The sequence below is a fragment of the Lissotriton helveticus genome, chromosome 4_1, assembly GCF_964261635.1.
Source record: "Lissotriton helveticus chromosome 4_1, aLisHel1.1, whole genome shotgun sequence".
NCBI lineage: Eukaryota > Metazoa > Chordata > Amphibia > Caudata > Salamandridae > Lissotriton > Lissotriton helveticus.
Genome location: NC_136063.1, coordinates 1,931,727,494 through 1,931,753,598, shown reverse-complemented (window position 1 = coordinate 1,931,753,598; position 26,105 = coordinate 1,931,727,494). Strand labels below are relative to the sequence as shown.

The window sequence follows — 26,105 nt, the reverse complement described above, 5'->3', positions numbered from 1 at the left end:
TGGCTTGTCTTTCCAGGAGAGTATGCCAGAGTGTTTTTCATCATTTCAGGATGCTAGCAGTGCATCATAATAAAGTGAGGAAATTAGTTAGAATGTTGTATTATGCTAAGAGTCCAGCAATTATGCTTAAACAATTATGCGCTGCTCTTTTGCATGGTTCTGAAATAGATGTGAAGAATATATGTGAAGAAATTGAGTTTTGTTACTTTGGAAGTAAAGAGGAGAATGTTGAAATTGACCAAGAAGAAGCGGGTAATGTGGAAGATAGTGTACAGGTTTCCAGTACAGATAATTTCCATAGGGAAATTGCGACGTTTCAGGTCAAATCAAGTGAGAGGCCAAATTTCACTTGTGTGTGTTGTCGACGCACTTATTATAAGAATCAGACTAAGTTAGTGGATTTATATGCAAAAAGTGAAAGGGAAAATAATAGTGAATGGAAGGATTTCACAACATACTTGATGGTAGAAAATTGTTTTGATTTGGGATTGGATCAACGTGTGTGTACTTATTGTTGTAACAAATTAAATCAAAACCAGAAGCCTGCTAGAGCAGTTCATAATAATCTGGAATTGATTGAGATTCCTTCTGAATTGAAGGATTTAAATACTTATGAATCTATTTTGATTCAAAGTATCCATCCCTTTCAGGCTATTGTAAGAATGGAGCCAAAGACAGGGAAATTGCCTCCATCAGATTTACAGAGAGGATTAAAGGGAAGAGTTGTTTATTTGCCTCTAGATTTGAAGAAAAACATTAACACAATTGGAGTAGAAAAAGTGGAAGAGGAACCTCTGGTTATCTTAGTTAATGGGGTTCCGACAAAGAATAAGAAAATATGGCAAGATTTAGTAGATGTTAGGAAAGTTAAAAAGGCAACATTGTATTTGAAAAAAAATAATAAATACTATAAGAATGTATATGTTGCAGAAGAGGAAGTAAGTGAGGAAGAGGATAGCGATTTGTGTGCTGGTCAAATTGAGAAAGTAGAACCCTCTACTAGTGAAGAAATATATGAACATTATAGTGTTCATCCTTTGCATTCCAAGGAAGTCATGGGGAATGCTATTGAGTTGTTTCAAATGAAACAAGCCAAAGGGAGTCCCATTAGTGTTTGGGAGGAAAGTTTGGAAGCTCGGTGTTTCCCACAGCTTTTTCCAACAGGTCAGGGAGGAAGATATGATGAGCGACCTCATCAAATTCCTGCTTCTGAATACCGGACTTTGCGATTGTATGCAGGAGATGCTAGGTTTCGACAATGCATTCCTTATTTGTTTCATCTCCTGTTTGAAAGCGATCTGTCTGGACTGTCATATGCAGTGAACCACATCTTGAAAAGTGGTATACACATGCAAAACATCTCGGCAAGTGACTTTATGGATAAAGTCAATGTCCAAGACAGTATTTTGGATTCTCACCTGATTAATCTCATGGCGTGTCAGCGTGGTACTAATGAGTACTGGTACCGTCGTCATGGTGATTTAAAATGTATGCTGAGGAACTTAGGTACTCCCACATGGTTCCTCACTCTGAGCTGTGCCGAGTATGGCTGGGAAGACTTACTTGAATTTCTACGAGAGGCAAATGCTAACGTAGATAACATCGAATTCAAGACACCCGGAGAACTGTGCTCTTTGGATCCAGTCAATGTATGTAGGTACTTCAATCATAGATTTGAAGCTATGATGGCTTTCATCATGAATAAGAAGAATCCACCTCTTGGAGAGGTGTTGGATTTCTTCTGGAGAAAGGAGTACCAAGCAAGAGGTGCTCCTCATATACATATGCTGCTGTGGATCAAGGATGCACCTAAATTTGGAACGGATCCAGAAGACTCAGTGATGAGTTTCATCCAACAGTATTCTACGTGTGCTGTTCCAAACGCAAAGGAGAAGAAAAGCCTAAGAGAAAAAGTTCTGCGTTTCCAAAGCCATCGATGTGGAAAGTACTGCCGTCGTAAATTCCGAAACAAGGACAAGTTCTACACCAAATGTCGTTTCGGCTTTCCACGACCGGTGATTTCTAAAGGAAGAGTAAACAGTTTGATGTCTTCGCTGCGACATAATGTGATGAAGAAATCACCTAAAAACACATACAATTTGAAGAGGAACGAAGAGTCCAAGTACATCAACGACTACAACCCGGTGATTTTGTCCATGTGGAATGCTAACATGGATATACAGTTTGTGGCTGATAATTGTATGGCTGTGGCTCGGTATGTGACATCTTACATCACCAAAAAAGAGAAGACAGAATTGAAGGATATGTGGGAGGACATTTCCCATGAAAAGAGCCTCAGCAAGAAGTTGTACAGTTTCAGTCTGAAGATGTTGTCGCATCGAGAAATCGGAGCGTACGAATGCTCTGACCGGTTGTCTTCAGCAAGTCTCTATGCCAAGTCCAGGAGTATCGTTTGGGCGAGTCTTGGTCTTGCTGCAACGCGTAATTGAGTTCTGAAACCTGTGCGGGAAATTGAGTATTTGGCGGAAAAGGAGCCAAACAGTACTGACATTTTGAAGACCAACATGTTGGATACATATTATCCAAATAGAAGCAGTCACCTCGACAATGTTTGTCTGTATGAGGTTCTTCAAAATTACATATTCAAGAGGAACATCAAAGAAGATACTGAGAAAGGAGTGTATGCTGTAATAGGAAGTGAGGGATGTCTGGTCAAGCAAAGAAAATGCCACTTGGTAAACCATCGAAAATTGACTGGCGAATCTCCTGAAAAAAAGGAGTTTTTCTATTTAGCACTTTTGCAACTTTTCAAGCCTTGGCGTGCAGAAGAGGAACTGCTTGGAGATTTCCTCTGTTACGAAGACTCTTTCAATGCTGCCAAGGAGACCATAGAATGTCCTGCTTTTCCCAAATATGTAGAAATGTTGAATGCGGAAATTGAGCAGGAAGCAACGATTGCAGCCGAGATTGCCAGAGACAGTTCTCAGGACAGTCAGAGTTCTGCTTCATTGAGTCAGGATCCACTAGGAGGACCTGTTATCGAAAATGAAGCTGCCACTGCTATGAATGAAGTGGAAAGAGCCATGGCACATGCTCAGGAGGATGCGGTTAACTTAGAAGAGTTGGAAAGACAACTCAACGTTGAGCAGAGGAAAATATATGACGAAGTTACCATGCAAATTGATCATGGATTAAGTCATGACAAGAAAGAGTGCTCATGTACGTCGTTGAAGCCTGTCCGACTGTATGTGAGTGGAGAAGCGGGAACTGGAAAAAGTTTCCTCATTAAAGCAATTTCATGCTATTTGCAGGAAAGGACAGAGTCATCGCTGTCTTGTGTTGTCACCGCTCCAACTGGACTGGCAGCACATAACATTAAAGGGATTACTTTACATCGTTTACTGATGCTGCCAGTGGAGCATGACAACAAATTACAATATCACAAGCTATCTGGAGATGCTTGTTTTGAAGTTTCAAGAATCTTGAGGAAAATGAAACTTCTTATCATTGACGAAGTAAGCATGGTTTCCAATGTCATGCTTGCCTTTGTGCATTTGAGAATGCAAGAAGTTCTCAAAACAGAGTATGATGTGTTATTTGGTGGCAAACACATCATTGTTTTCGGAGATCTTTTGCAGCTGACACCAGTGAAAGGGCAACCTGTGTTCAAAATGCTCACGCATGAAGATACCAGGAAGTGCCTAGGCAGCATTGGCAACGTCAATATATGGTTAAACTTCAATTATGCTGAACTGCATGAAAATATGCGTCAGGCGAAGGATGAAGTTTACAAGACTATTCTACAAGATGTTAGAATTGGAAAAGTGACCGAGCATGGGAAAGAAGCTTTACATGCACGATTACTGTCAAATTTATATCCAGAACAAGATGTTGTGCCTGAGAATATTTTTCAGAAAATTACTGATAAGAAATCTGGAATATGTTTGATGCCAACTCTTGCAGAATGTGCCAAATTCAACAACAAAATGTTGCATTTAGAAAAGCAAGAGATTGTGAAACTGGAAGCTATTGACAGAGTAGAGCATATGGGATCAACAATTATTTTGTCTGAGAATCTGAAAACAAAATTGGATTCATTAGAGAAGAGTATATCTAAAACTGCAGGTTTTGAAAAGACTCTGAATGTGTGCTTGAACTGCCGTATAATTTTAAGAAGGAATTTACATGTTGAAAGAGGTCTGGTAAATGGATCAATGGGTAATGTTGTTGATTTTGTAAAATACAGAAATAGAGATGGAATTGAATTTTTAAAAATTAAATTTGATGGCATTGAGGAAGTACAGCTAATTGGTCGTTGCTCTGCTAGATTTTTGCTTGTAAAAGACTTATATGTTCGCCGTAAGCAGTTTCCTGTTTGCTTGGCATATGCGGTGACAATCCATAAATCGCAAGGTTTATGTGTAGACTGTGCATTGGTGAATATTGGCAGTTCTGTGTTCAAGGAGGGTATGGCATATGTGGCATTGTCACGAGTTAGAACTTTATCGGGATTGTACTTGATTGAGTGTGATGTCACAAACATTTGTGCGGATCTAGATTGTGTTAAGGAATACAATAGGTTAAGAAGAGAGTATGCGCCACATTTGCCTCAGTATCCTTTGTTTGAGAAACGTGTGGTAGGCCGGAAACGAAGAAATGTGACCAATACTGGGGAGGTTGTAGCAAAAAGACGAAAAGTCGATGAACCTAAAATTACAAGCAGAAACAAAAAGGATTCTGTTGAAGATGTTGTTGGTTTTCAATTTGAAAACAGTTCTGGTGTCAACTGCTATGCTAATGTAGTGGTTAATGTTTTGTTTTCTCTAGAAAATGTAAAAGAAGAGATTGTGGTCAATTCTGATCAAAGATTTTGCAGTTTGTTAAATTCTGTGTTAGAGAAATGTAGCACTGATAGAACAAACATAGAAAGTGTGTCTGAAATTCGAAATCTGTTAGACAGATGTTCAGGCCAAACACAATTCTCTCAAAATATTCAGCAAGATTGTCAGGAGTTTTTAATGTATATGCTTGATGTATTGCATGCTGAAGGTGTAGATGTGGATCAGCTGTTTGGGCTTTCTTATCAATGGCAGCATGACTGCGAGAACTGTATGGTATCAAGTACTACTAGTGTAGACTCAGAAAGATTTATATATTTAACTTTGCCAGACAGTAAATCAGTCTCCTTTAATAAGCTAGTAAAAGCAGCTGATCACAACATGGAGTGTAGCCGATGTAAATCTGAAATGATGTCCACATTATTTATACGAACATATGGCCAGTATGTCATTTTAATGTTCCAACGATGTAGGCCTGATGGAACAAAATTGACAACTTTAATTAAAAATTTTGTAGCTTCGCAGTTGTCAATATCAGGAAGGACTTTTGTAACTGCAGCAATTATATATCATGACGGCCCTTCAATAACATCAGGACATTACACAGCTTATTTAAAGTCTAGAAATGGCTGGTCATTCTGCAATGATTCTGTTTTAATTTTCAAAAAAAAATTGCTGTATGACCTTAAAAACTCTTACCTGGTGTTTTTAAAACCAACATTTTAGGGAAATAATCTCGGGATGTGCTCTGTGGAATTTCAAGAAGTTCTAATGGCTCCTACACAATTTGGCTTTGAGGATAAGTGTAGTTCAGAGACATAACTTCTAACCATAAGACTGGACGTCATGGAGAAATAAGTGCACTTTGAATGAGTTCAGAAAAACTATTTCTTTTTATAAGCTAATTGAAGCAGCCAATCAAAACATAGAGTAGAGGGAATGTAAGTCTGCAATGCTGTCTACTGTTTTACATTGCTTTGTGATTAAAAGTGATGTAGAGAATTAAATAATTGTAGTACTCATAGAGGTAGTGTAAGTCTGCTTCATAGTAAGCAGTATCAGTGTCATAGGAAATGTAGAACATGACTGAGCAAGAAGGGGAAGATATTACTATTCCAGGATTGTGAAAATGATCTTCAACATTTTAATTCTGAAAGTTGCAGAAATGCCAAATGACGGGATTGGCTTACAAGAAATCCAAGAGTTATAAATGGCTCTGACAAGATTTGGCCTTGTGGAAACTTGTGGTAGAGAGCAAGAAGTCATTTATTGCATGTAACATGTTTTTAAAAACGATGGAGATTTTCTTTCAGAAAGTGGCGGGTTTAAAGTAATAACAGCACAACAGAGTGTAAGCTGTTCATAGGACATCCTTTGACGTCATGGAAAGTAAGTTAACTTTAAGGAGTTCTGAATTCTGATTTGTTATGTTGTATGGGTTTTTTAAACACAATCATTTTGATTGTGTTTTTTTTTCCCCGCTGTTATATGATGAATACCTTCAAGTCACTGTTTTTAGTGAATTTTGATACATTCTGAGAACAGCAAAAATAAACCATTTAACATGTATAATTAATTCTGTACTGTTTGCATTTATGATGTATATGTAGAACTGTGTAGGAGGCATGGAGAAGGTGAGGCTTCTGTAAGTGTCAAAGTTGTTGCATGCAGTGCTGCACTTCTGCGTATTCTTTCATATGCTGGACTACATCTGCACTATGAGATACCTAAGCAAAGGAAACACAAGTGATGTGATTGTGAAATGAGCAAAATAAATTGCACGTATTTCATTTACATCACCTGTGTTTCCTATCATTACGAATCACATTGTGCAGATCAAGTTTAGGTCTGTCCAGGGAAACATAGGAGGTTTGGACTTTGTTCAAGAGTGCAGTGGACATGACTCACTTCATTGGTAGACCTTCACATGTATTATGTCCTCTATTCTCTTCAACAACTCGAAATTTCATCTGCAACCCTGAGTAGGCCTCACCTCAAACAAACCTCTGGATAGGACACATCTTATTGGCATCCTGAAGCAATCATTTAAAATTTTAGTATCTTGCGACACTTTTCTGAGACAACAGCAATGCAAAAGATGCACCATGTTTTAAGATAGGCCTCACTTCATCTGCATCAAGATACTGTTAGTTTAAAATGTATATCTTTAGGACTGTGTAGGGGGCCTGGAGAAGCAGAAGCTTCTGTAAGTGTCAAAGTTGTTGAAAAACTGTTTGTCCTTCAATCTTTTCCCTTGTCTTTTGTAATTTTTAAATACATGTTTTAATATTTTTCAAATGTTTGTTCTCTCTTTCACAGATTGAAAGTATAAAAACAAAAAGTGAGTAATTTAACGACAATTATAAGGTAAATGTTTTGTACTCTTTTCGTTACATTTCTATCACATTTAACTTCTATTAGTTCCACTGCTTCATTTCTTTAACCCTCAGTTTCCTGCCTTTGCTACTTCCCTCATTCCTTTCTCTATTACCTACTTACTCAACTCCTTCCACTCTTTTTCTCAGTCCCTCTCTTCTCATAGTTCCTCACTCTTGTTCACTCACTCCGTCTCTATTACTCTTAGTGTCTTTGACTGATCACTTTATCACTATTTGTTCATAATGCTTTCTCTGTGTAGTTGAAGCACACTAAGGGGCATATTATGAACACAGCCAATAAAATTATTGCTCTTTTTATTGGCAGAAAACTGGTGCAAAAGTGGTTTTAGCGGCAGTTTTCTGCCGCAAAAGCAGCTTTAGCGACACATTTCTGCCAATAAAAGCTGCAAAACTTTTATTGCATATGTTGATGATATGGCTCTATGTTACTTACATTTCTTTGCTGTTTCAATTAATCTTTTTCTGTTATTTTTTGTTTTCTGTTTTCTATTTTTTCTCTCTGTTATTCTTCATGTTTTAATCTTATTTTGAACATTCCCTCACATTCTCCAAGAAACTCTTCTTTGTTAATGTTATACTCTCTTTTTTTTTCTTTCACTTCGTTATCTATTTTGTTTTTCACAATTATACCCTCTTCCGTCTTTTCTTCGGTAAATAGATCTATTAAACAGTATCTCTTCTTTAGTCCCTATAGCTGTCTTTCTTTTAACATCACTCTCTGTTTACTTTCCTTATACTTACTCTATTTTTTTTTAAAAAAATTTTTGGGTTAGCTCCCGGTCCGCGTACCGGGAAGCTAACCGGGAAGCGAACCAAAAGAAATAGAGCTTGCCAGAGTGCTAAACATTCTAGCAATTTTTTAATAACGGGGAGGTAGTTCTGAAAAGAACTTTTTTTTATATATTTTTGTTGTTTTATATATTTTTTTTCTTTTTTGAACATTATTTGTTTTTTTTTGTATTTTTTGAACACTTATTTGTTTTTTTTGTTTTTTTTCAAAGGGAAAGAACAGAAAGAGGCATTGAAAAAGGCTCAACAGGAGCAAAAAAAAAAATTAAAACTTGCTGCGTTTGGAGCATCGGTGTTTCTCGAAAGCCAAATTAATTAATTTCAGACTCATGTTTGCGCATGAAATTAAAGTGCCACAATATAAGCATGTCAGCTTCATATGGACAACATTTTTTTGAATATTTGGCACTGTTTCGTTGGCCTCTCCAACTGTGAGAGAGATATCAGTAGATGTTCTTGTCACCGAAGTTGGGGGGTTCTGTTGTAGTTCACGCATCTCTGCACGACTATAGTTGTTTGGATGCCACCTCTGCATATGTCGGTGCATCGTGTGATTTCCATAACTGTATTTTTTATTAGTGCCCCGGGATAACTTATCTTGGCAGATAAGGCACGTAGCATGGCGTGCATTGACTTTTTTCTCTCCTGGTGGAATGGAAAAAAATTGCCAGATAAAGCTAACTTTGCGATGAGATACCCGGGGTAACTCTTTGACAAATCGTGGTCCCTCTTCTTCCTCTCCGTCTTGTTCTTCCTCTTCCTCCTCTGTGTCTCCAATAAACTGTGCAGGTGGTCCTCTCTTCCTATGAGGAGATGGTGGTGGTGGTGGTGGGGGTGCAGAAGCTGAAGCTACTATTGAAGCCATTTTTTAATCAGAGCAAATGATCAGGTCTTCCTTTCTCAAAGTTGAAAGTCAGAGTGAGAAAAAAGGTGGGGGCTTTCATCATTTGGGAAAAAAAAATAGTTCTAAACCAATGAAAAGTGTTATTTTTAGGTCATCTGACCTAGCCTTACATCATTATGAAACCAAAAGTGAAATGAACCAATGAAAAGTTTTATTAACAAGTCACATGACCTCTCACGCTCATGTTACGCGCTGCGGAACGCGCCCCGGTTAGCTTCCGGGTCGCTGCGCTTCGCGCCTCGGTCCGCGCCCTGGGGCACTTCCGGGTGCGCTAACGCGGTACGTCACAAGACGCATTACGCGGCAACGCGATATGTCGCGCTTTCGCGACGCGCCGCGGATCGCTTCCGGGGAGCTGCGTTTCGTGCCTCGGTCCGCGCCCCGGGGCACTTCCGGGTGCGCTAACGCGGTACGTCACAAGACGCATTACGCGGCAACGCGATACCGTCACTATGTTGATTTCTTACCGGTTCGCGGACCGGGTCGCGCCATCAATTTGAGCTAACGGAAAGCTTTCCGGTTCGCGGACCGGGAGCGAAACAAAAAAAAATATTAAAAAAAATTTATTAATAAACATATAAAATATATTTTTGGATTTAAAGAAGAATACATTTTACAGCTATAGATATTAGCTTTTAAAAAACCAATTAAATTCACTGAAAAAACCATAGGTTATAGACCATATATAGTTAGGAATTAGCATTTACAAAACCTTGAAAATTCACTGAAAAAACCATAGGTTATACACCATATATAGTTAGGAATTAGCATTTAAAAAACCTTATTTTACTCACACAAAACCAATGAAATTCCATATATAGTTAGTTGTACTAACTATATATCGCGCACCCGCAATCCACTGCTGATCATGTCACATATTACATCATTCATGACATGGTCAGTGACATCACTGATGACATCACTGATGACATCTCAAATGACATCACTGATGACATCACTGATGACATCTCAAATGACATCACTGATGACATCACTGATGACAACATCCAGTGACTGTATTTTTCTGTAAAGTTAAAATATGTCTTACATATTTAAGAATGAGTGGATGTATAAGTGTCTGGATGAAGGATTTAGTAGGTGCATGACTGACTGTATGAGTGAGTGGTTAAATGTGTCTGTTCTTCTGTAAACTGCTGCATGTGTTGATCAGTAGCTATATGAGTAACTATATGGGTTATTGATTGGTTGCCCAAGCATTTGTATGGGAGACTGAGTGTGTGTGTGGGTGGCTGGGAGGTGTATGACTCTGTGCATAGATGTATGGGTTCAAAAGTGCATGTGGAAACAGCTGGATGGGTGGTTGACTGTGTGCATGAGTGTATTGGTGAGTGAATGGATATCTCAGTGCTACATGTCAAAGTAAGTACATATGTAAAATACAGTACATGTGAGAGTTGACATATATAAATAACTGTGCATAAGAGCCAGTGAATGTGTGAGTGGCTGTATGGATCATTGTGAACTTGTATCCAGGATTGTATAAGTGAGTAAATATGTTTTAGTATATGTTTGAATAAGTAAGGTGTGTATAACTGTATAGTTGTGAAAATGGAGGTGTGATTGATTCTTTGCATGACTGACTAGGTGTGTAAGTAACTCCATGGATGAGTGACAGTCTGTGAGTGTCTGTTTACACTGAGTGTATCTAAGGTTATAATAGAGTCTGAAGAGGTTCATCATATTATCACATGAATGATGTCATCAGTGATGTGATCAGTAATGTCAAATGAGATGTCATCAGTGATGTCATCAGTGATGTCATTTGAGATGTCATCAGTGATGTCATCAGTGATGTCATTTGAGATGTCATCAGTGATGTCATCAGTGATGTCACTGACCATGTCATGAATGATGTAATATGTGACATGATCAGCAGTGGATTGCGGGTGCGCGATATATAGTTAGTACAACTAACTATATATGGAATTTCATTGGTTTTGTGTGAGTAAAATAAGGTTTTTTAAATGCTAATTCCTAACTATATATGGTGTATAACCTATGGTTTTTTCAGTGAATATATATATATATATATATATATATATATATATCTATATATATATATATATATATGCAGGCAAACTCCTTCCAAAAAAAGAGCAGAGACCCAGGGGGATATCAGTTGGAGGCTCTTTATTGCAGCAATGGCGAATGCATTTCGGCCTGGTTTGGCCTTCATCAGCGCCCAGAAGCCTCCCAAGTATGATGCAACACTCCGTAGGTAAGTCCCGCCTTTTAACCTGGATGTACTATGGCCCGCTCCTCCCCCTGTTGGTAACAGCACACCTGGGTAGTGTTCCGGGAGTGTCAGGAAACTACCAGTCCCAGAATCCTCGTGGATGGATCCTCGAAAGTATGCAGGGGGGATACCAAGGTAATCTTGTAGTTTTGCGGGGATGCGGGACACAGGGTGCGCTCTACATGAATAATGTGTAGCAAAGTCAGCTTCAGAGTCCACAACGAAGCGCCTCCTCTGGTCCCCCAATACCGCCTCAGCCCAAGAGAACAGGAATCCATGCGGTAGGGACTGCAGAAACAATGTCCGCTGCCCGGCGTGGAGTCACTGACCCCAATACTACCACCTCTCCTCCCGTGCTACAGGGCGGACTGTATATATATATATATAGTGACACAGACTACCGAGTGGCAAGGCATTTCAAACAAACTCATGCAAATTATATTCATTGTCTCTCCTATTATGTAATCAATGATATCCCTAAATCCAGAAGGGGTGGCAATAGGGAACGTCAACTCAGACAATTAGAAACAAAAAATCATCTTATAGTTCGATAGCAAGTGGCCCAATGTGTTAAACAACATGGAGGATATGCACAACTTTTTGTAAAAATAAGTTATTGTGTGATTAATTTTGTGCATTGAGGTTTTTCTGTATTCTAAGGTCATTACACTCCGTGGGCTATCAATACAAATAACGTTTTTGCAGGATTTTCCTAGGTATTTTTAGACCAGCACAACAAAATGATATTGATCTAAGTACTTAGGTACACTGATCTAATAAAACCTTATGCCACTGAGAATTAAATTTTCCCCTTTTTTTAAGATCTGTTTTTAAGTATAATGGAGTTTTTTAAGTAAACAATATTTTTTAAGATATGCCTTTTAATAGTACTTTCCTTTAGTGGAATTTTACTGTTATCAATATTTTTAAATGTTTGCATTATAATTATACTATAACTGATCTACTTGTATATTTTGTATCGCACTTTATATTTGCTTTTTTTGCACAATATGCACTATGTTGTACAAGGAAAAATGTATTGATTTTTTGCTGCTTATCACATATGCACTTTATTTCAATGTCACATATTGGATTTATCCAGGAAAAAAGCTATGATTAATAATGACAATAATTCCCCAATTTATGTGTTGTGAGGATTTATCCAGTAATATTTATTTATCTGAATAATATATTTATTTATTTATTCAGAACTGGCATTTTTGCACATAAATGATACATTTGTATGTATTAAATTTGTGTTCTTCTTAAGATGAACAAATGATTGCATTAAGAGACAGACGCTTTCGGCTTTTAGACAAACTGCCATTCTGAATGAGTCTGTTTTCCATGACTATTAACATGTGACTCGGAAAGGTGAAGGGGTGGTTACTAAACACATATATAAAAAATGCATCAGCGAATAACAAAGACCGCATGTGAACAAGGGCTCTTGTGGCCTGAAATGAGTTGTGCGTGGGTTGTTCTGAGAAATAAACATCCTGCCTGTAGTCCTGTGGGATCCAAGTCTCCTCATTCTTCGCCGCCGCCGCAGCGTGGGGTTGCAAATAACGGGAGCTGAACATTGTTGATATATATATCTTGGTTCCTGCGACTACACCGTGCGGTGAAACCTTTCTGGCGGCATATATATATATATATATATATATATATATACGAAAAAGAGAAACGCTTCTCCCGGGTGCTGGGACCCATGGGAGTTGGCGCAGATACCGGCGAAGCAATCCGGTTAAGTCAATATCCAAGAAAAACAAAGTTAGTCTTGCGCTCTCGGGTAATCAGACAAAGGAATCCAGAGTGTAATATAAGCAGTTTATTACACAACGCGTTTCAGCATAGAAGCCTTGTTCACGTGTAACACAACACAAGTGACTCCGGTATTTAAACAAAAGTTTCAGCGTGGTCAATTACCAACAACATAGGCGTAGGACTAGTAAACAAAATGTGTAAAAGGATGGCAGACATGTTGGAATGGTAACATCAACATCATAACGCTCTCTATAGACATCATATGTACAAAGGAATAACTGTACAATGAAATAAATGTATAATACACAACGTCAACTGAAAAATGATTATTGTTAGGTAGTTTTAGACATTTAATCCTGACTAGTTTTTGGTTTTACGCAATGCGCTCACCTAGAGTCTAGATTTAATAATCAAAACGAATGGCTGACCTGTTGCAATGATAGTCACATCACTGTCTAGTTTAGAACATTATTCAGCTGTATATGTCATGCGGAATCAAAATATAATCTGCAGTAGATCAGACTGTATCCTGGTCAAATGTAGATCTAGCTGTAAACCCTTCGTTCAGGAAACAGTTTAACGTGTATGACCCTGTCGATAATACACAGTTGGATAACAAAGTGGATCCTCAATGAAACCGTACTCAATCCCAGTAAAATACATGAAAATGTTATACAGTCGACAATGACATATGGGGTAATCCACTGATTGCCTTACTAAAGACGGGACAGAGGTAGAAATAGGTAAGCCAGGTGAGAACTCCAACCCAAATTACGGTTGATTGGCAGTAGGCAAAGTATATCTTCAAGAAGCTAAATGCTAACCTGTAATAGCCAGGTATCAATGTCAGTAGTGGAGCGTTACATGGTAGGTAAACTATAGTTCTTACTTATGCATGATGAAAAAAAGGCCAGTGTTGGCGCTGACTACCCGGAGAGTGATATTGCAGCAAGTCGTGAGTCCCAAAGTGACAACAGTGATTCCTGGAGTGCAAAGGATAACTAAGCCTGTGCTGGTGAATTCAATGATTGGCCCCTCCTTTCATCCTGTGGAACAAAACAACATAAACAAATATCTATAAAATTAACTGTAAAATAATGTATCTTAGACAGAAGAAGAGTCATGGCATGAGTTATAGTTAGCAGTTCAGAGACGTCAAAGCACAACAAACAACAGTGAGTGAAAGGTAACGTATCTACTCTCTCAAGTGGCTTGCCAATTCCTCATCCATATTGAGCCCTCCCGGGGCTTTCGTCTGGAACTCTATTATGAGCCTGGATTCACGTTGTCTCAGGTTCAATACCCTGTCACCAATTAGATACATGGAAAGACAAGGGGCTCCTTGTTTGGGAAGAATATCGTTATTTGAAAAGAGACTTTCCAAAACTCCCAATACTATACCTGCTACCAAAGCTTCACAAACATGCAACCAATCCTCCCGGAAGGCCTATTGTGTCTTCTATTGGCAGCATTAGCGAAAACATTTCTAAATATGTGGACCATTTTCTTCGAGACTTTGTGACAACACTACCTAGTTACATTAGAGATACTAAGGATTTTTTGTGTCAGATTGAGAACATAGCTTGGGAACCTGATTTCATGTTTGTTGTTTTAGATGTACATTCATTGTATACGATAATCAATCACCAACACGGCTTACAGGCATGTGATCACTATTTAAGCTATAGACCATTATGTTATCGTGAACACTCTAAAATGATAATGGAAATGATGCAATTTTGTCTGACCAACAACATTTTTTCCTTCAATGGCGCCCTCTACAGGCAAATCACCGGTACTGCAATGGGGTCTTCTTTTGCCCCTAGTTTTGCGAACCTGTTCATGGGGTTCTGGGAGCAGGAAATCCGTAGCAGTGCCACCCTAGCGGGGGACTTTGAGAAGGTCATCGTGTGGCTTTGCTACATTGATGACCTTTTCATTATATGGAAGGGATCCAAAACTGACGCAGAAAACTTTATCACCAAGTTAAACTGCAATAAGTACAACATTTTTTTGTCAGGTAACATCAGTAATGTCCAAACTGAATTCTTGGATGTACAATTGGAAATAAAAAATCATAAGATCTGCACTTCCTTGTACCGCAAAGCTACCGCAGGGAACAGTGTCCTCCACGCCCACAGCAGCCACCCGGAGGCACTCAAATGGAGTATCCCCTACGGGGAGCTGCTGAGGGCAAAGAGAAACTGCAATACAACTGAGGCATATCTGAGAGAGCAGGACAACATAGTGAGCAGATTCGAAAATAGAGGGTACCCTAGGTGGGTCCTCAAGAAAGCGAAAGAGAGAGCTAATGACATAGAAAGATCATGTACTCTTGAGCAACAACCTGTCACAGACACCAGTGAGAATGATGAGTCTACCAGACTCATACTTACTTTCAACTCTGAAACAGATAGAGTCAAAAAGATTCTCGTACAAAATTGGGGGATTCTCAAAACTGACACTATCCTAGGCAAAAGTATACCTGATCGGCCCTTGATTACATACAAGAGGAATAGAAACATAAGAGACTTAGTAGTTAGAAATGACATCACTCTATACCCCAATATCTCAGAACATGGACTTGAAGGCTTCTACCCCTGTGGCCACTGCAAGGCCTGCAAACACAGTAAGTACAGGGGTTCTGTCGAATATGGGGGCATCACCAAAAAACTGACTCAATTCCTCACATGTAGTACTACCTTTGTAATCTAAGCCATCGAATGTACCTGTAAACTATGGTATATTGGCAGTACTAGCTGTGCTGCCAAAAAGAGGATACTTGAACATCAGAGGGCCATTGCCAATCACGATCCCAAATATCCAGTTGCACGCCACTTTGAGGAACAACATTTTTCCAATATCGCTGATTCTAACTTCTTTATATTGGAACATGTTCCCAGAAACCCGAGGGGTGGTGACAGGGTATTGAACCTGAGACAACGTGAATCCAGGCTCATAATAGAGTTCCAGACGAAAGCCCCGGGAGGGCTCAATATGGATGAGGAATTGGCAAGCCACTTGAGAGAGTAGATACGTTACCTTTCACTCACTGTTGTTTGTTGTGCTTTGACGTCTCTGAACTGCTAACTATAACTCATGCCATGACTCTTCTTCTGTCTAAGATACATTATTTTACAGTTAATTTTATAGATATTTGTTTATGTTGTTTTGTTCCACAGGAGGAAAGGAGGGGCCAATCATTGAATTCACCAGCACAGGCTTAGTTATCCTTTGCACTCCAGGAATCACTGTTGTCACTTTGGGACTCACGACTTGCTGCAATATCACTCTCCGGGTAGTCAGCGCCAACACTGGCCTTTTTTTCATCATGCATAAGTAAGAACTATAGTTTGCCTACCATGTAACGCTCCACTACTGACATTGATACCTGGCTATTACAGGTTAGCATTTAGCTTCTTGAAGATATACTTTGCCTACTGCCAATCAACCGTAATTTGGGTTGGAGTTCTCACCTGGCTTACCTATTTCTACCTCTGTCCCGTCTTTAGTAAGGCAATCAGTGGATTACCCCATATGTCATTGTCGACTGTATAACATTTTCATGTATTTTACTGGGATTGAGTACGGTTTCATTGAGGATCCACTTTGTTATCCAACTGTGTATTATCGACAGGGTCATACACGTTAAACTGTTTCCTGAACGAAGGGTTTACAGCTAGATCTACATTTGACCAGGATACAGTCTGATCTACTGCAGATTATATTTTGATTCCGCATGACATATACAGCTGAATAATGTTCTAAACTAGACAGTGATGTGACTATCATTGCAACAGGTCAGCCATTCGTTTTGATTATTAAATCTAGACTCTAGGTGAGCGCATTGCGTAAAACCAAAAACTAGTCAGGATTAAATGTCTAAAACTACCTAACAATAATCATTTTTCAGTTGACGTTGTGTATTATACATTTATTTCATTGTACAGTTATTCCTTTGTACATATGATGTCTATAGAGAGCGTTATGATGTTGATGTTACCATTCCAACATGTCTGCCATCCTTTTACACATTTTGTTTACTAGTCCTACGCCTATGTTGTTGGTAATTGACCACGCTGAAACTTTTGTTTAAATACCGGAGTCACTTGTGTTGTGTTACACGTGAACAAGGCTTCTATGCTGAAACGCGTTGTGTAATAAACTGCTTATATTACACTCTGGATTCCTTTGTCTGATTACCCGAGAGCGCAAGACGAACTTTGTTTTTCTTGGATATATATATATATATATATATATATATATATATACTACTATTATAAAGAGAGAACACAAACCTTTGAGCCAGGTAAACAAACTCGGGAACCACAGAGCCAATCCACACACCCGCTACATCGTTGAAATTGTCAGGGTGTGCAGATGGACATAGGCTATAAAAAATAAAAATTAAACGCAAATTTTAATATGTAACTTAAAAAAAAAGTAGTCCCCTGAAAGTAGCGCCGGCCGCAACGTAGCGATGGCTGCGACGTAGCGCTGGCCGCGACGTGCGTGATGACGAGGAGGAGCAGCGGACATGGAGCGGCGGTGAAGTGAGGAGCGTGGGGAGGAGCAGCAGCTCAGGTAAGGCAAAGGGACACGGAAAATGTTGAGGCGGGAGGGAGTCGGGCGGGAGGGAGTCGGGGCGGGAGGGGGGCGGGCGGTTGGCCCTGCGTCCTTCTGGTCTGTGTCCGTCCCTGAATACAACAAACAACCAGCATGTGAGCACAATTATTGAGACACACAAATGAAATATAAATGTCGAGGCGGGAGGGAGTCGGGGCGGGAGGGGGGCGGGCGGTTGGCCCTGCTTCCATCTGGTCCGTGTCCGTCCCTGAATACAACAAACCAGCATGTGAGCACAATTATTGAGACACACAAATTAAATATATATGTGATTATAAATGGTGTACAGTTAATAGGAGAATAACCACCTGTATTGCATGCTACGTTAGTGTGAGATGCCATATGAATTTGTATTCTGTGCAGAGTGGGCAAACAGAAATGCTTTTTCCCGATGCTGAGCAGCAGCAGAAAAAAAGCAATAACAAACAATGCAATGACGTAGATGCGCATATGTGCGTACAGGTCCATCTGGTCAGTGTCCGTGCATGGGCATGCACGGACAATATCCGGGTGGGGGCATGGGCGGGCGGGGGCCTGGGTGGGCGGTTGGCCATGAAGCCTCATTGCCCCCGGACAACGTCGGGGCGGGCTGCTAGTATAGATATATATATATATATATATATACATATATATATATTGAGTTTCATGTTTGTGACATTTAATGGATCAAGATGAAATTTAGCATGTTGTTAGCCCAACTCAGAGATCTAAAGTTTCAATGAGATTTTACAAAGGGGGCAAAGTAAAGAGTGGTTCAAAAACTGTTTACTTTGTTACCAATAAATTTGGCAGGCTCTTCGAATATGTATCTTAAGCTTGATATTTTGAATGCTGTGCAGATCTGTGAAGGGGGGGCATGGTTAAAGGGGGGGGGGTAAACATGTTTTTGTATGCTAACATATTTTGACAAATACACACAAATTTTAACGGACATGTATGTTTAGTTTGTTTTCGGTATGTCAAGTTCCATGCAGATTTGACAATAGGGAGTGAGGGCATAAATCTGAGAGTGGGCAGGTTGAAATAAAAGTGTGCATTTTCTAATAGCTTTGGTACACTTTGGCACATGTGTGTGAAATTCAGCAGACATTTACATGTTTAGTTTTCTGTTAATATGTCACATTTTCCTCCAACTTGTTGGAGGTGGCAAACTATAAAAAGGGCAACAATGCAACTTGCTAATAAATTTGTCACTGTTTGATTAGTCTGTATTAAAACAGGAAGGCACTTTGGAAGTTAAGTTTCTAAAGTCACCAGAGTTATACTAGAGTCTGTGCCCTTTTTGGTAACTTTAAAGCTTTCTGATGTTTTCATTGATTAATGTTTGCATATTCTTCCACATCAAAAGGTGCCTGTTTCTTCATTGTAGGAGGCCTAAACATGTTTTACTGAGATTCATAGATGCATTTTACATCTGACCCATGGCAGAAAGAGCTAGAAGTTAACAAGCACACTCTGCAACCTCAAGTTGCACTTGGACAGAGAGGTCTGCATTTATGTGGTTCTTCAAGAAGAGAAAGGCACCTGAATATGAAGCATTAAAAAGAGTTTGAAAAACCCATGCTCAATCAATGAAAAAGAAGCTAATGACAGAAAGCCAGAACACACTACATGGATTGGCAGTACTTGCAGGGTTGGCTAAAGAAACAGGCTACAGGCCAGGCACTGCAGTCAATCTCTCTCTTTAGACAGCTGAAGGCATTTTGCAGCATGTGTTATGAGTCTGAAAAGGATTGGTCTCGATATCTGCACACTAGCCCATCCCTGATTTTAGCACAGAAGCAGGTGGTCACTTGTGTAATGTAAGATCTGCTAAGACCTCGCATTAAAAGTTGTATCACATCAATATCCTCATGCAAATCATAGATTCGCTTGATTCAGACACTGGAGGGAATATAAACTCTGCCTAGAGGGTTAATAACATAGGGGAAGCAGTAGACCACTAACTACCTCAGGGGCAGAAACATCCTAGCATGAGTTTCCATTTCCGGCCCTTTGCTTGGCAACAACTTTCAACTGTACTGGGTCTCCGTTCGTGATTAGTTCGTCCACCCAATGTTGTGTCCTACACCTTTTTAGTTCTTTCTGGTTTCCTTTTTCGAGTAAGACTCAGACTGTGTTCTTCTGGGCCTTGCTCTTGTGGTTTATATGCTATTTGTCTACCATATGGCTGCAGCAGTGCAAAGGGTTCCATAATCTTTATTGGCCTGGGGATCATGGTACCCTGGTAGATACCTGGTCTCTTCACAATTTCTTCCACCCTGGATCAGGGTAAGATAATCACCCCAAGAGTTACGCTGTACAATGTTATATTTTGTATTGCATGTTCAATGACTCTCTGGTACTTTACATCTCTATTCAGAACTCACTTCTTCTGCTGCCTGAGTGTCAGTCAGCATACCTGGCTGATACCAAAGCAAATCAAGACCAGGCCTTCCCAATAACAATGCACCACAACAAGTGCTTCTGTGTTTTCTTTTGCACTTACATGTGTTCCCCTTCTTTGTATGGTGAATTATTCAAGCATTTATTTACACCAAAGAGACTCAGGGAGGGTAAGGATTGTCAGTGAATCAACATACTTGGGCAAAACTTGACACCATACAGGCAGCCCCCACTAGATACGGCCATTGCCCATGTGCAGTGGGGACTAACTTCCCCTTTTCAGTTAGCCAAACACATTTCTTACGGGGAAGTAGGTACTATTACATAATTTGGATGTAGTATTTCATCAAGAAACCCTTGAAATTAACTTAAAACATAGACAAAGAGAAAGTAGCTTAGATCATAACACTACAAAAGTTTATTAAAACATCTAAAATGTATTTTACAAAACAAAGTAAAGCACAGTACGATTCAGAATCAAAACCGAAGAACCCCTGAAACTCAGAGCTATTACTAGTTGCACAATTTATAACTCACCTACCAAACATGCAAACCAAAACTCACACACTAAATGCAATAATTATGACTACACAATGGACCTTTTGCACAAAGGTAACTTTACACATGTGTGCAGTTGATCTCACACTTTAGATTAACTTTACTACTTTTGGCTATTAGTCATTTTTGAGTGAAAAGTTACTCAAAGGTGTAGAGTTACATTTTCCCACCCCCTGAAATAGGGGTTGGAGTCAGTAAAAACATAAAATAAGACTGTAAAGTTCCTACTTGTAGAGGTATGACACCGTATTTTACAACCCAGTAATAGGGGCGAGGAAGCTCCATGTGGTAAAATAGGGAAATTAATCAAAGTTTTTTTATATTTTAAAAATATAATGAATACATGTTAGCATATTAAATTTTAATAAATTTTTCACACATAAATTAAACCTATCTAAAGTAAATTGTTTATTTCTATTTATTATATATTAAAAGTTATTACAAGTTATATATACAATTAAATTAATAAAAAGAATTTAAACTAAAGACACGTTGTAGTAAATTGAAAAAGGTCATTAAATTATTTTAAAATAAATAATATTTATGATTTGCATTTAATTTGTTTAACATTAAAATAATGTATATATTTATCGAGTTACATGATGACATGGGGTAACTTGTGTGTGCTTATAAATACAACACATAATATTTCAGTCTACAAGAATACAGAGTCAAACAGCCAAGTCCTAGGCAGTAGTAAACACCAAGTATGCACCATGCTATCTCTTCCAGCTCTCTTGTCTACCTGAGCATGATGTCCCCGTACCTATAATACTTAGTGCCACCACCATGGGGGGGGGGGGGGGGGGGTAAGAGTGGTGGCTCTGTGCCACCTGTTGTGGTCCCAACTGTGACACTCAAAGACCTAAAGCCCAGCATCCCAACCTCACTCTATGCCATCTGTACCAAAAGATGAGAACATCCAGATCGGTATGTGAACATCGGGCGCTTTGTCTCCAAACATAATGATTTAAATCTTATTGTAACTCAATTGAAGGACTTGGAAGACACCTACCGACATATGGTGATCACAGCAATCACTTATCGGCATTCCTTTTGACAAGCAAACATCTAGTATCCATTAATGATGTGCATCTTAAATGATTTAACCTTAAACCCGCGGACAAAGGCTTCAAGTACTACCTCTGAAAGGAGTGTATTCCACATCAGAAATGTTGTGCAGTGAAGAATCAATTACTATCAGAGTGATTAAACCATCTTGCTTCTGGGCATTGGGAACAGTCACACATTTTGTCTAGGTTTTGGAGGGAGCAGGCTCCCTGCTAACGTATGATATGACCTCTTTATTTAATCAAATCTTCTCCCTGATAATTTCCATTAAAGAATAGAAACACAGTTGCTTTAACCTTATATCACAATCCATCTATATTTGGTGAAATGTGATCAACCAACGATTGTAGATGATGGTGTGCCATTCTTATTTATCTGTGAACCACGTTTTTTCAATATATGTGACATAAAGCGTAAGCTAGTTACAGTGCCCTGTACAAGGGCAATGGTAAGCAAAGCAATGGAGGCTTAACATGGAAAAGGCACAGAATAGGGAGTTGGGGAGAGGTACAGGATAGGGACTGTGCAGCTTTACATATTGACTTAAGTAACGCAGAAAAGCTGAGAAGCAAAGGGGACACTTCTTCTGAAAGAAGAGGCAGAGATTTTATACTCATAAATGTCATTTCAAGACACTAATAGTGTCACAGTTTATGAGCTGACCAGAGAAGGTTCTTTGTTTTCCTATATTGTTTGCTTAAGCAAAATTTTCCCATTTTCGCGCTTTTTACCTTGATACAAATTTTGAAAACAATACCATTTTGGGGTACATCGCAGGTCAAGATAATACTTTAATTTCCCATCTTACATTTCAAATGGAATGCTGGTTTGATGAGAAGATTATAAGTAAGTAAAAGTTTTGTTGAGCACACGAATATCAAAGTGTATTGGCGCTAGCGGAGCCTCGGAAAACAGCCAAGGTGAACTCAATTATTTAAAGGAGGCAACGGATATCCATGTCTTAAGCAACCTCCTAAAAGAGTATGACATAGTTGAGACCTTAGAGACATAAGCAGACTCGTATACAGTTTACTAGCTATAACTGATAAGCTCTTACCGCCACAGGTGGGCAATCAGTTTTCTTATTTATACTTCAAAGGTCTAAATATTGTATCCCTACCATTTTAATTAAGGCCAGATTTATCTTATTCAGGAGGTATTTTATTTAAATTTGTTACAATCAATTAACCAATAGCAGAGATTGTTCTTATGGGCGTTTATCTCTTTCAATACTTGTAGGAAGACTCATCAGGAGACAAAGCATGGTATGTATAGAAACACACAATAGCTTGCCTGGCAAAGGTGGTGTTCTGGAGACTATTGGTTTGAATCCAGGCAAGAAAGTTGGTATATTGACTACCATAAATTAGATAATGGTAACCTCTAATACGTCCAATGCTCTGAGTGCTGTATGGAAACAAGTTAACTTTATAAATATAAAAAAAATAGAAAACTTACCATCGCCCCTCACGATCCTCCTGTATTAGCTCAATAACCTCTCCTTGCTTTACCATAAGATCATCTGCACTCCTCTTCTTATAATCTGCCAGTGCTTTATATTTACCTGCTGACTACAAGGATAAAATTAAAAATCTCTCTAGTACAAATTACACGTTCTTAATGATTGCAGGTACATGAAATAAGATAATTTATTTTTAAATAAAAACAGAGTGATTTTTTACTGAACAGCTTGCAAACATTTTAACCCACATTTTCAGGAAAATTATATGACATTTTGGACATAAAGCTGTTAAACCTGTGTAACAAAGGTGATGTGTGTAGTGAGCATAAAACAGTGGCAGGAAAAGCATTCTCAGAAACATAAGAAGTTAAAAATACAATTAGTGGTTGAGCATGTAACAAAACAAGTAAGAGTACTGCACATAGAACTCTTCAGCTAGTCTCACTACACAAATCCACTATTACAATACTTTACTGCTATTTTGCTTTGACAGCATCTCATCACAGAACATGTAAAACTAATTCTAAATACTCATGCATTTAAGCTGCATGTGTATGGCAAAGCCAATTTTTGCACACTCTGGTTCATAAGTGACTTCTTTTTTTGCACTAGCACTTTATGCACTAGCACTTGTCTCATAGACAATTAGACGGGGGCAAGGCCCACTTGGGCTGAATTTTCAAGATTTGGCAGCAATAAAAATGTGATAAACCAATAAGGGGTTTATAAGAGCAACATCTTTAGGGTGTTTGGCAGGCATTGATTTTAAACAAATAAATTATGACCGTTTTTAAATATGTGCAATACGTTTTACATTGATCGTCATGCTTTATTGCGTCTGTTCCAAAACCATCTATTTAACATACATATTTATTTATTTATGTGTGTATTGCCTGTTGTCATATTTATTGAATTATACAAAAATGTAATAATACCATGATATTTTAACTGTGCAGCCATAGTGAGTCATTGGAATGGATTTAACATGTGTGTCGCACTCATGGCATTTTGCAGTGCGTCCTCTGTGTCTATAATAGTGTTTGGTCACTTGTTTATGCACTAGCACTTTAAATTGTAAGGATACTCTGCTGGCGTGACATGTGATCAAGGCCCTTTCAGGCCGAAACGTGTCATGGCGGTAATGTATGGTCTTTGAATAAACTCTTCACTTGCACCAGAATAATGGGTTCACATTCGTTTGTTTCCAATGATTAAAACAGAAGTATCACAAATGAATTTCTGAGTGATATATATATATATATATATACATACAAACATACATACATGCATACATACATACATACAGATTCACAGAAAAAAACATAGGTTTCAGGGGCGTTATAGTTAGTTGGACATTTCACTCGTACAAAACCATAAACATTCCCCGTTATAGTTAGTTCTGCTAACTATAACTCGCGCCCCCGCAATGCACTGCTGATGATGTCACATATTACAGCCCTCATAACATGGTCAGTGACATCACTCATGACATCACTGATGACATCTCAAATGGCATCACTGATGACATCATCCAGTGAATGTGTTTTTTTGTGAAAATTAAATATGTTTTATATATGTATATGTTGAGGTTGATGGAAAAATAAGTGGGTATATAAGTGTCTAAATGGAGGATTTTGTTTGTGTGAAACTGATTGTATAACCGATTGATTAGGGTATCTTAGTGAATACATGGGTTAGTGAGTAATCTTTAAATCTGTAAATATCTGTATTAGTCTCTCACGTTGTGTATAAGTGGCAGCATGGGTTGGTGAGTAGCTACACGAGTGTCTATATGGGTTATTAGTTAGTTTTTTGAGTATCAGTATGATAGTCTGAGTGTCTGTGTGGTTCGATGAGGGCATTACTTGCAATGAATGAGTGTGTCACTGTTTGTATGTGTTGAAGACAGCATGTGTGCAGGACTATATGGGTGGATGAGTGTGTGTATGGGTGTGGTGGTGGTGAGTGAATGACTGTCTCGGTAGTGTCTTTATGAGTAACTACATAGGTTTTAAACTAGTATATGTGAGTATTGGTGTATGTAACTGAGTATATGTGAGAGTGAGAGATTGGAAGAGTACCTGTATGAATGAGTATTTGTTTCTATAAGTGATTGTTTAAGAGGGTAAGTATGTGTTTCTATAGAAGTGCTGTGGTGTGTGTATAACTGTATATGCAAGTAAATGGATGTTTGATACTTTCTTTGCATGTGTGACTATTTGTGTGAGTGGCGGTGTGTAAGTGTGTGTATAGGTGTATGAGAAAACAACAATTGATGGACAGAATGCAGAACAATGTCATACATTCACCCCAGTACAGAGATCTGGGCCTAAATCCATCGTTTTTTTACACTCCACACCACCCCAGGTCAGACATGGCTATATGCAAATCAGCCTCGACCCTGTGCCTCATGGGAACAGTCCAGCCCGAACTGCCAAGCCATGTCTTTCCTGGACCGGAATCAAGCATCCAAGGACCGGTTTCTGGCTATCAGCCTTCATCCACCTGGATAGCTTGACTCCAGTGGTGTGGAGAGCATGGGACTCACGTCTGAGCATACCCATCCCACTCGGGGTGACAAATGCAAAAACAACAATTGATGGACAGAATGCAGAACAATGTCATACATTCACCCCAGTTTAGAGATCTGGGCCTAAATCCATCGTTTGTTTGCACTCCACACCACCCCAGGTCAGACATGGCTATATGCAAATCAGCCTCAACCCTGTGCCTCATGGGAACAGTTCAGCCCGAACTGCCAAGCCATGTCTTTTCTGGACCGGAATCAAGCATCCAAGGACCGGTTTCTGGCTATCAGCCTTCATCAGCCTGGATAGCTTGACTCCAGTGGTGTGGAGAGCATGGGACTCACGTCCGAGCATACCCATCCCACTCAGGGTGACAAATGCAAAAACAACAATTGATGGACAGAATGCAGAACAATGTCATACATTCACCCCAGTACAAAGGTCTGGGCCTAAATCCATCGTTTTTTTGCACTCCACACCACCCCAGGTCAGACCTGGCTATATGCAAATCAGCCTCGACCCTGTGCCTCATGGGAACAGTCCAGCCCGAACTGCCAAGC

The 26,105-nt window shown here is 39.1% G+C and overlaps 1 protein-coding gene across 1 annotated transcript in view; it reads right to left on the bottom strand.

The window, feature by feature from the left end:
• Window positions 1-26,105, bottom strand: part of MCF2 (MCF.2 cell line derived transforming sequence) — a 1,062,111-nt gene that overhangs the window by 81,824 nt on the left and 954,182 nt on the right. Inside the window, exon 28 of the mRNA XM_078688611.1 lies at window positions 23,014-23,126. Coding sequence (XP_078544737.1) covers window positions 23,014-23,126 — 113 coding nt within the window. The remainder of the gene's footprint in view (window positions 1-23,013; window positions 23,127-26,105) is intronic.